The 12248-nt window shown below is 46.5% G+C and overlaps 1 protein-coding gene across 4 annotated transcripts in view; it reads left to right on the top strand.

Moving 5' to 3' along the window:
* CAB39L (calcium binding protein 39 like) overlaps window positions 1-12248 on the top strand; it is a 109852-nt gene that overhangs the window by 95392 nt on the left and 2212 nt on the right. For 3 of the 4 annotated variants that reach the window (XM_041731292.1, XM_041731291.1, XM_041731290.1), the window contains one exon: window positions 3252-3395. In XM_041731292.1, the coding sequence (XP_041587226.1) occupies window positions 3252-3395 (144 nt within the window). Of the gene's footprint in view, window positions 1-3251; window positions 3396-9378; window positions 10020-12248 lie in introns of those variants that run through there. The other variant, XM_041731293.1, reaches the window with a different exon arrangement.

The following is a 12248-nucleotide window of genomic DNA, read 5'->3' as shown; positions in this document are numbered from 1 at the left end:
GCACCCACGCACATCACATAGTCAGGTTATAAAGGGTATAAACACAAGCACAGCTGGATACGCGCCCATACGGACCTAATGTTCTCAAGAGGCAAGTGGGTCTGTACGGCAGCTGGGGAGAAACAGGGCCCAGAGCAACCAGTGGCGTGGTGGTTCCCAGGCGCTGGGATAGGGGCTGGGAGGTGTTGGTCACCGGGTACGAACTTTCAGTTCCCAGGAGGCTCAGGGCTGAGGCTCCGATGCACGGCCTAGGGACTGTAGTTGACTGTGCTGCGCTAAGGCCGTGCAACTTGCCAGAGCGGATCTAAGCATTCTCAGCGCACAGCAAGCCCAAGGGTAGCTCTGAGGCGACGGGTGCGTTCGTTAGCTTGATGCTGGTAAGTGTTTCACAATGTGAACATATTTCAAACCAGGATGCTGTGCACTTCAAATATGTCTATATATCAATTACCTCTGAGTAAAGCCGGGGAAGGCAGTGGGAGCGAGAAGAGGGACGCCGCAGAGGCAGGAGATTGAGGAGCCATCGGGGCTCGAGAGGATAAAGCAGAATGAAGCAGAAGCGACTCCGCAGCGCAGAGGGCTTTGAACGCCGTCCTGAGGAGTTTGTTTTCCCCCTAAATCCACAGGCATCCAGGGATCCGTTTGTTTATTCTTTCACTCTCTTGGTGGAATTAGTGACACGAATAGGGCCGATGCTCAGGAAGGTGCATCTGGCACACGGTGCAGGATGGACTCGATTGGGTCTACACTGAAGAAGGGACCGCGCTGCGGGCTGCCACAGGAGCCGGGTGACAGGTGGTGAGGGTTGGAAAGAGGATACGGGCAGTGAAAGTGGAAGGAAGGATGTCCGAGGCACTTACAGACGGAAAATTGGCCGACCTTGGGCGTGGATTTGACGCGAGGGGCGAGGGGAGGAAGGAGCCGAGGAGGGTTTGAGCTCTTCCTGAGGTGGTGTCATTGACAAAGAGGAAAAGGAACTGGTTTCAGGGACACCAGTAAAGGGTCCGCTGGTATAGAGCTCAGGAAAAAGAAACTGAGACTCGAAATGTAGGTTTGGGAGGCCTCTTCCCAGATGCTCCAGGGGAAGCCATGGGCATAGATGAGCCTGGGAGGAGAAGAAAGAGCAGAGATTCACATAGAGCACTTGGGAAATTCCTCCATGTCTAGAGCAGAAGGAAGGGGAGCAGGAACACAGAAGCAAAGGAACAATGTGCAGGAGGTTAAGAGACCAGAAGAATGCAGTGGCCTTGAAACCAAGAGCAAGGAAGTTTCCAGAAGAATGTTAGTTAGCTTTTAGGTGCTGCAGAGAGATTAAGGAAAATGATGACGAACAGTTTCCAGGACCACGGTCCCACGACTGAGGCAACCAGCTAACGTCTAACAGTGGTCATCACTTGGTACGTTCAACAAACACTATTTTCGTGCACCAAATTGAAGGTTCATAGTTCCTTTTTGTTAAGTAGACAAACAACACATCACAGGCAAGGTGGTTTGTTTACTGGCAGCCAGACACACACTCACACTCACAGGCACACACACCTGCACCGTTGCGTACACACCCCGGTGGTTCTGCTGCTAGACTGGGTTGTGATGGACAGCTTTCTCCCGCCTTCCCCTCCCACCCAGGAGTTCTGTAACCACCTGTACGGTGGATTACCATCCCGAAGCATCCAGAAAAACCCCGGTGGATAGGAGAATCCAAAAATAAGTAGATCATATATAAAACTATGCGGAGGGCACATTTCAGCTGCCTGGCTGCTGGAGTTTTAGGAATTGCTACCAGTACGTGAGAATAAAAGTTCACGAGGTAGAGAATGGTCAACTGTGCTGCTAGAGGGTCAACTATTCTCACTTGGGGCATTTTCTTTTTTTAAAAGATTTTATTTATGTATTTTGAGAGAGAGAGAGGAGTGCGCACAAGCGAGGGAGAGAGGCAGAGGGAGGGAGAGGAGGAGGCTCCCCGCTGAGCAGGGAAGGAAGGGAGCCCGATGTGGGACTCGATCCTGGGACCCCGGGATCACAACCAGAGCTGAAGGCATACGCTCAACTGACAGAGCCCCCCAGACACTCCACACCTTGAGGTTTTTTTTAAGGTTTTATTTATTTATTCATGAGACACACACACACAGAGGCAAAGACACAGACAGAGGGAGAAGCAGGCTCCATGCGGGAGCCCAACGTGGGACTCGATCCCAGGACTCCAGAATCATGCCCTGGGCTGAAGGCGGTGCTAAACCGCTGGGCCAGCCGGGCTGCCCACCTTGGGATATTTTTGTTTTGTTTTGAAGTGTCTCAGTCTGGGCTGCTATGACAAAAATACCACAGACTGGGTGGCTTCCGCAATATTCATTTCTCATAGTTTTGGAGGCTGGGCAGTCCAAGATCAAGGTGCCCTCAGTGAGAGAGCCTCTGGGGTCTGTTTGAGAAGAGCACCTGTCCCATTCCTGTGATCCTACCTTCCCGAAAGTCCTACCTCCTGGTACCATCACACTTGGGGTTAGGGTTTCAACATGTAGGTTTTAGGGAGGCACAGGATGTTACACATTCAGTTCGTAATATGGAATAATTGTGCATTTGCGGGGAGCTATTAGTTTGTCATCAAAAAACGTTTTGTTTTACTTTTGCTTAAAAACTTGCTGTGTATATTAAACCTTGTATGGACTCAGCCAATGATTTCTCCCACCCCCCAACCAGCCCTCTAGCAGGTTTTGTAATAAAAGTCAGAGGGAAGGTAAGACTCACTTGGCATGACCTATTTTCCCAGGAAGCTACTAGAGCACATTTATTCAGGGAAAGGAGGTGTAACTGTAGAGTCAGTTTCGTTATTCTTATTCCACCATAAGGCCTAAGAGGCAATGCAGTACCAGGAAGCAAGATTAAAGTGAGCAGTGAAAATAATGAACTCGCTTCTGGCTGGCTCTAGATGACAGCTACAGAGAGAGCTTTTTTAAGCTGCAGCAATGACTGGCTTAAAAAAAAAAAAAAAGATTCAGAAATGCATTAATCACCGACTTGAGCCAAACTGTGTGAAAAGCTTGAAATAACTTAATAACAACTACTCCTTTCATGCCTGTGCTAAATGTAAGATGCACTTTAGGGACTCTCAATTTCTTTTTTTAAACCAATATTCCTGACCGCACTTAAGACTTTGTTCTTCAGGAAGAAGTGTGATATATTTTGAATCCGATGACTCCCAGGCAGATTGTATTGCTTTAATTTTGTGGGTTTTTGTCTTTGTTTCTGTTTTGTAGCTGCTGGGTGAACTGATCCTGGACCGACACAACTTTGCCATCATGACAAAGTACATCAGCAAGCCAGAGAACCTCAAACTGATGATGAACCTCCTTCGAGACAAAAGCCCCAACATTCAGTTCGAAGCCTTCCATGTCTTTAAGGTAAAGTGCGACAGAAGTAACGCGGGCATTTCTCACTTTCAAATGGCAAACTCTCCCTGCTGTTCCCCCTCCTTTATACTCGAGAGAGAGAATGAAATAGGCAGTCTTTCCATTTTTTGCATGACTTGGATGAAATTCTAGAGTCATTCTAGAATGAATGCCCATTTGTTTCTAATCCCTATCTCTAAATGTTTTCATTTTTTCCACTGAGAAAATAGGTGGATACTGTTTCCCAAAAGTCACTAAAATAATCAGCCGACAGAGCCAGAATCCAAATCCCGAGTGTCGGAATTTGAACGCTTTGCTCCCGGCCCTACGTGTTTTCTTTGAGCCTTAAATGAAGCCCTGAAGAAATTCTGGGGTACCACTCACTTGCATTACTTGTTTAGAAATATTTTTTTAAATGCATTTCGCAACAGATGCAAACTAGTTGGCAGGAGAAATCCGTCATCTGCAATCCCTGTTTCTAACCAAACCGTTGTAAAGATTTTAGTAGGTCTTATTTTCCTATGCAGATTATTTGAAGGTTTTTTCCTGCAGCTGTAATCACATGGTATGCAAAATTGATATCCTAATTTTATCACTTAATGCTTTTCCAGAAGTGAACACTAATTCATTGTTGTTCTCTGAGTCTTAGAGCCACGAGTTTTATTGGCATAGTCCATCATTGGGTTTGTTTACTCTGGTTTACTTAATCATGCCTCTGTTTTTTATATTTAGGTTATTTCCATTTTTTCCTACTGGGAGAAATGCTGCAATGAGCATTTTCTATATCCAGCTAGGATCCCCCCGCCCCCCACGTTTAGGATTATTTTCTTAGGATAGATATCTGGAGCAGAATTAAGAGTCAGGAGAGCTCCAGGCTTTTTTGGGTCTTTATAATATATATTCACTGATGGAATTTATAAGTCTGTAAATGGGAGAGACATGGCAGTTTATAAGGTATCGTTTCTTTGAGAGGTAAAAAAAAAAAAATTTTTTTTTTAGTCCATCTTTCAGCCACCAGATCTTTAAAATTGTCCAAAAAGCCACTAGAGCAATTCAGTTACCAAATTAATTTATAAATTCCGTTCAGGTTATGTTCAAAATCCCAACAGGACTTCTGGAACTTGACAAGCTGAATCTAAAATTTATGTGGTAAAACAATGGCTGTGGCAATTTTGAAAAAGAGCAACGTAGGGGAATCCACTCTACCAGATATTTAGACTAATGGATTTATAGTAAATGAAGACATCTTTTAATGTTAGAAGAGACAATGAGAGCCGTCTTTGTGATATTGAGGAAGGAAGAATTCCTTTAAAAAGAAAGTAGAGGGCAGCCCCGGTGGCGCAGCGGTTTGGCGCCGCCTGCAGCCTGGGATGTGATCCTGGAGACCCGGGATCGAGTCCCACGTTGGGCTCCCTGCATGGAGCCTGCTTCTCCCTCTGCCTGTGTCTCTGCCTCTCTCTCTCTCTCTGTGTCTATGAATAAATAAATAAAATCTTAAAAAAAATAGAATCACAAGACATAATAGGAAGTGTCTAGTTAACTACATCAAAAAAATTTTTTTAAGATTGTATTTATTTATTCATGAGAGACACACAGAGAGAGGCAGAGACACAGGCAGAGGGAGAAGCAGGCTCCCTGCGGGGAGCTCGACACGGGACTCGATCCCAGGACCCCAAGGTCACGGCCTGGGCGGAAAGCAGACACTCAACCGCTGAGCCACCCAGGCGTCCCAACGACATCCAAATTTAGAACTTCTGTTCAAAAAGACAGAATAAGCAAAGTGAAAAGGCAGGATAGAATGTGATAACATACAATGACAAGTCACTTAGAGAAAGAATTCAACAGAAAAATGGGCAAAGGATGCAAGTTGAAGAATTCCAGACGAGAGAACCCGATTGGTCAATAAATAGGTGAAGGCGATCATCTTACTAAGTAACACTGGAAATGGCCATTGAAATATCGATGCAGTATCGTTCCACATTCTTCAGAATGGTAAAATATTTAAGTCTTACAAATCAGATATTGGTAAGGTTGAAGGGCAATAGAAGCTGTACAACCACTTTGAAGAGCAATTTAGTCAAAGAACCGAACGCATGCATATTCTTCAATCCTGAAATCTCATCTTTCAGCAATCTTTATTTATTTATTTTTTTAGCAATCTTTTTTTAAGTAGGCTCCACACCCAGCGGGTAGCCCAACACGGGGCTCGAACTCACGACCCTGAGACTAAGACCTGAGCGGAGATGGGGAGTCGGCTACTTAACCGACTGACCCACCTAGGCACCCCACCCCCTCAGCAGTTTTTTAGACACACTCTTGCACACGTGCATAAGGAACCGTGTACAAAAATGTTTATCACAACATTGCTTAGAATGGTACAAAATGAGAAAAACACACAAATGGGCATCAATCGGAGATGGGGAAAGATGTATCCATACAGTAGCACAAAGTAATGGATTAAAATTCATTGAGTTATATTCACATCCGTATGGGTAAATCCCAGACCTGGAGTGGAATAAACAAATGTTAAAAGGATGTTACTGATTGAAAGGTCGAAAACATGCACAACAGCACTTACATGGATTCAGACTGGTGCAGTTAATAGTCTAAAAACCTGTATGGGGGTGACAAATACCAAATTCAGGAGAGCAGTCACCTCAGCGGGGATAGGTAGGGGGGAGGATGATATCATGAAGAGGTGACCAACAGCTTCCAATTATATATATTGTATATATGTATTTGTATTTTATCAAAGAATCTGAAGGCAATTCAGAAATTTTAGATTTTGGTAGCGCGCACAGTGGGAACATGAGCCCGATACGTTACTGCTGTACTCTGCTCCATGTTAGAATTATTCCATAAAAAATATTAAACGCAAATACCAAGAAGCGCAAATCAACGGCTGTAGCACTAGAAGATGCCCACACAGTACGAACGATAGACGCTCCCAAGACCCCCCTGACTGCCGACATCGTAGGTGGCATGAGCCATGTCCTCAGCTCCCACGGGATCTTAATGTATCATCCGAGATGAGGACAAGCTTCACAGAATGTTGCTCAAAAGCGCAGTATTATGGAAGTATTCAGTGGGTGGCCAAATAGAAATAACCTGCTTCCGTCCTTGGAATCTGGACCATCCCATCATTGGCCAGAGTAGGCGCATATAAACACAGCCGACCTCTTGTTTACTGTACGTGTATGAACGGGGCCCACCCTGTACCCTAACTATGTTCTGCCGCTGAAGTATGAACCGAATCGTTCACTTGCCTAATACACCATTTTGTTATTTAGAAGAAGGAACAGCTGAGTCCTAGAGGTTTTTATTTTTTTTTTCCTCACAGTTCTGTATTAATAGCTCCTCCCCAAAGCACCTTCTAGGAGGTGCAGAAAATGTGGAACACACTGCTCAAAATGCCTTTGCCAGATTATTGTCATTAGCTTGCTGGTAAGTTCAAGGAATTGAAGGAGATACCATTTCACGTGTTTTTCTGCTGCGGACAAGCGGGAGGTTGTGGTGGGAAAGCGCTGGACGAAGTCAGGAGACCCGGGTGTTGGTTCTGGCTTAGTTGCCACCAGTGGCTTTGGGCAGCGCCACCTGGATCCGTTTCCTCGCTTGTAAAATGCAAGCGTCAAAGTCGAATCTAAGTCAAAGTCTAGTTCTAAGATACCAGCTCGGTTCCGGAGACCTTTGCGACCCTCTCTGCTTGCCCAGGGGTGGGCCCAAGTTGAACGTAGGTATCAGCTCTGAGCCGAGCTCCCTTTCCTTTCCCTGGTTACTGCCTTAATAGCAAAGGACCATGATGCCGTTTCCCACGAAACCATGTCGGGGACAGGGGTCGTCTCTACCTTCTGACCCACTTCTTAGAACTGCGGGAACTCAGGCAATGGCCTGGTGACAAAAATGCTCCTGAGTGTACAGCTCCGTCACTCAGATCCTAGCAGTTGGCTGCAATTGCCATTTCCACGAAACCAAGAAGCTCCACCCTCACTTGTTCCGAAATACAACAGCCGGTTTGACAATTCACCTAAAAAAAAAGTACCCAAGAAATACCCGTTTCTTGTGGCCTTACTGAAAACAATGCAGAATTACGGATTAATCTGGTGAAAGCCTAACCATCAATTACCCACTTCCTTAGGGACTCGGTTTTTTTTTAGCAGGCCAGCCTCTCTGGTCTCGACGTACCAAACCTACGTCTGCTGATGGAGAGAACAGTGGGGCCAGGTGAATTCGGGAATCAGCTATAAGCTGACGTGATATTAATAATTCTTCTAAAAGTGTTAACAGTACAGCCAGAAGGCGTTTACACCAACTTAATGCTTCATCAGCTACCTCGGTGCAGAACGCTTATCTGTATCCTGCCTTCGTTTGAACACATTGCGCTCGTTTTGCTTATTTCATGGGGTGGCAGAGGAGAAAAGGGGAGAGGCTGTAAATAGGGCTTCCCCTCTCTTTTCTACCTTTTAAAATACTTTCTTTAAAAATTCATAAAATAACCAATTCTGTGTTTGTTTATAGAAAGGTTTGCAATGGGCACTTGCGACCAACGTTAGCAACATCACCCAAAAATATCTAATAACTGTATTACTCAGTTCGATAATCCTGGTGCCGAGTATTGATAATATTTTCAGCTACTTTAAAGTACATGGTTGCAGTAGAATGTAAGAAAAGTGGAGACTGGTAATATTTATAATAGGAAGTGTGAATGCTATTAGGATAAGGAATTTTTATTTTTATTTTTTTTTTATTTTTTTTATTTTTATTTTTTTTATTTATGACAGTCACAGAGAGAGAGAGAGAGAGAGAGGCAGAGACACAGGCAGAGGGAGAAGCAGGCTCCATGCACCGGGAGCCCGACGTGGGACTCGATCCCGGGTCTCCAGGATCGCGCCCTGGGCCAAAGGCAGGCGCCAAACCGCTGCGCCACCCAGGGATCCCCCAGGATAAGGAATTTTTAAAAGTGGCTTTTCCATGTCATTTTGGAATATTTTTAAAAGTGGCTTTTCCATGTCATTTTGGAATAAACATGTCGTTTCCTACGTAATTTGCACAGTTATGTGCAATTTGTAGATCCCAAAGACTTGGATTCCAGATTGCCAAAGCCGTTGTCTGTAGCCCTGACTATACTTTAAATGGTGGTTGGCTCACTTAACATAAGAAGCTGTAAATATTAAAAACATTAAACGGGGTGCCTGGGGTGGCTCGGTCGGTTAAGCATCTGCCTTCGGGCCCAGGTCATGACCCCCGGGGTCATGGGATCGAGCCCCACGTCTCGGGGATCCCCGCTCAGCAGGGAGCCTGCTTCTCCCTCCCCCTCCGCCCCTCCTCCCTGCTTGTGCTCCCTCTCTCTGTCTCTCTTTTTATTTAAAAAATAAAAAAAACATTAAGCAGAAAAGCAGTTTACAAACCACCACATACAGATTGCAAGCCCAGTTTTGTGCAGACTATATTTACATACGGCTGTATGCACAGGAAAAAAGATGCATAAAAAGGGGATATGCACCAAATAATCAGTTATCTTTGGGTGGACGAACTATTTAAGAGATTCTTTTCTTACTTTTTTGTGTCTTCTTTTCTCCATTTTCCTAGTTTTCCACACGTATCAGTTTCATAATCAGACTGATGACAAGGGTGGTGACAGTGAGGAGGAGGATCTCTGGAGATTTTGGAGATTTTTAGAGCTTCCAGAACTTCCAAGCTGCTCTCCTCCTCTATCCCCACTTCCTTCCCAGGGTTCTTTTTTTGTTTTGTTCCTCCCTGCACATGTGGCGGGGCCCTGTCCAGCCCGTGGACGGCTCAAAGGTGCTCATCGTCCTCAGCCAGCCCGGGGATGCAGGGATGAGGTCCTTTTTCTCTTAAACAGGAAAGAAAAGGTTACTGTCTCTGATCAATATTAGCAAGAATTGGGTCAAAATATTCTAAACATTTTATTGCTCAGGTTTGTATTTATTTGAGGTGATGAGCCTTGAGACTGAGACGGCCTCGTTTTACACTTCAGTGGAAGGAAGGCTCCTTGGGGTTACTTGCACGTGACTGTAACGGGAGCCGCGGTTTCAGGTCCACGCACAGAGCAACCTCACAGACGGCGACGTCGGCAGAGCAGAAAGCTCAGCTTCCCAGGCCTTCTCCTGTGCAAATCCTTCGTGACGAAATAGAATTTGAATGAAACGAATGCGTGTGTGTGTGTAAGAAGTACACTTTTTTTTTTTTACACTTTGCATGAAAAGCATTCAGGCCTAAAACGGAGAGCAGAGTATGCTTAGTTTTCTGAGTCAAAAATATTTGAGTTGTGGTCATGCTATTTGCCCTTCTCTAACGAGGGCTTGAGAACTCCATAAATCACATTTCTGAAATATGTGTAAATTAAGGGACGCAGCCAGTTAAGACCGCACTGTAAAAAGAGAAGCCACAGGTAGTTCCGTTTAACTTGCTTGGGGATGGTCTGAGAGTAGCATTTAAGAAGAAAATAGGTCCAGCAGACAGAGAACCAAGAAACTCCCTATTCAGCACGTAATACTCCGAAGGTTTGGCTCACTGTACCCTGATTTAGAAGTGGGTTCCCCGGGGGCGCCTGGGGGGCTCCGTGGGGTGAGCGTCTGTCTTGGGCTCAGGTCATGGTCCCGGGTCCTGGGATCGAGTCCTGCATCGGGCTCCCTGCTCAGTGGGGAGCCCGCGTCTCCCTCTCCTCCCTCTGCTCCCCCCCCCCCATACTCTCTCTCTCTCTCAAGTAAATAAATAAAATATTTTTTTAAACTGCGTTCCTGGGGATCCCTGGGTGGCTCAGCGGTTGAGCACCTGCCTTCAGCTCAGGGCGTGACCCTGGGGTCCCGGGATCAAGTCTCCCATTGGGCTCCCCACAGAGAGCCTGCTTCTTCCTCTGCCTGTGTCTCTGCCTCTCTCTCTCTCTCTCTCTCTCTCTCTCTCTGTGTGTGTCTCTCATGAATGAATAAATCTTTTAAAAAATTTAAAAAAACAAACTGCGTTCCTGATGGTACTGGTTCACCTCCAGCCCTCACTGGGGCCTTCAGGGTCCCGGCCCTGCCGGGGGGAGCCACACACGATTGCATCACCTGCCTCTAATCAGCAGCCACCTATGCAGGCAGCAGCGTTCAGGAGCCATAAAAAGTCAAAATAGGGAAAATTTTCAAACTTGAAAACAAATTTGGCATTTTTTAGGTGTACGGTGTGTGTATTCAGTGTCGTTAATCCAGCGATGCCTGGCTACAAATTCCTCTACATTTCACATTTATATATATATATATATATATTTAAGATGTCATTTATTTGTCTGACACAGAGAGAGCAAGAGCACAAGCAGGGGGAGCCGCACGGGGAGAGGGAGAAGCAGTTTACAAACTGAGGCGGGGGCCCCATCCCAGGACCCCGGGCCGCCACCTGAGCCCAAGGCAGACGCTTCACCACCTGAGCCGCCCAGGCGCCCCTATTTCACCTTAATTTTGGATTGAAACAGAGAAGCTTAGTTTGTCCAAAATATTTAAATTTCTTTTTTAGAACGACTGTTACGAGTTATTTATGTAGTTAACCACAAAATGCCAGACCATTTCTACCTAACACTTGGCAGCAAGTCCCTTGTAAACAAGCGGCAACCACGCGAGCCACACGTGTGGCTTCAGCGTGTGATTTTCGGACACGCTGCCGCGAACAGGTGTTACATACGGTGTGAACCAGTCGAGGGTCTTTGTTCCAATATGTGTGAGTGACAGTTCGACTTGATCGTCGTCACATAACCTCAGCACTGTGACCATCTGAACGTGTACAGTTGGGTGGCGTCTGCCGTATTTCCAGTGCTGCCCGACTGCGCTACCGAGTTCCGGAACATCACACCCCAAAAGGACCCAACAGGCAGTTGCTGCTCATTGTCCCAGACCCCTCGCCCTCGGCCTCCCTCCCCTGCTTCGGCTCTCGATGGCTTCCCTATTCCGGACGTTTCCTATAAGCAGGATGATTCCGCATGGCCCTCTGAGTCTGCTTTCTCCCGTCAGCATGGTTTTGGGGTTCGTCCGTGTTGTAGGACGATCGCTCTTGCCGTTGCGTGGCTGCCGTGTGTGCATCGTACGGATGTGCCACCCGTTGTTCCCCGTGGATGGACGTGGGGCTGTTGTGAGTCGTGCGGCTAGGAACCCTCGCGTACGAGTGTTATGTGAACGGTGTTTCTTTAATTCTCTCCATCCGCACTTAGGAGTGGAATTTCGGCCTCGTGGTCATTGGCTGGTGACCTCCCGGTACTTCCTGCCAAGCTGCTGGCCGCCGAGGCCGCGCCTCTCCCCTGCCCACCAGCACCGCGGCCGTCCGGCCTCTCCCCTTCCTTACCTACACCTGCTTTCAGATCTGTTGTATCGTGGCCATCCTAGTGCGCGTGAAGTGACACCCCATTGTGGTTTGGGTTTACATTTCCCCGATGACTGGTGATCTGATGATGCTGAGCATCTATCTGTTCATGTGCTTATTGGCCATTCGTGTATATTTTTTAAAGATTTTATTTACTCATGAGAGAGACAGAGAGAGAGAGAAAGGCAGAGACACAGGCAGAGGGAGAAGCAGGCTCCACGCAGGGCGCCCGACGTGGGACTCGATCCCGGGACCCCGGGATCACGCCCTGGGCTGAAGGCAGCACTAAACCGCTGAGCCACCCAGGGCTGCCCTATTCATGTACCTTCTTTGGAGAAACGTCTGTTCAATTCCTTTGCCCCTTTTAGAAAAGGCTTGTTTTTTTGTTGTCAAATTGCACAGAGTCTTCATGTATTCTGGATACCAGACATGGATCATACATAAGATTTGCAATAATCCTCTCCGGTGCTGTGTGTCGTCTTTTCAGTCTCTTTGATACTATCCTTTGATACACAAAAG

The sequence above is a fragment of the Vulpes lagopus genome, chromosome 16, assembly GCF_018345385.1.
Source record: "Vulpes lagopus strain Blue_001 chromosome 16, ASM1834538v1, whole genome shotgun sequence".
NCBI classification, from domain to species: domain Eukaryota; kingdom Metazoa; phylum Chordata; class Mammalia; order Carnivora; family Canidae; genus Vulpes; species Vulpes lagopus.
This window is presented reverse-complemented; position numbering and strand designations above follow the sequence as displayed.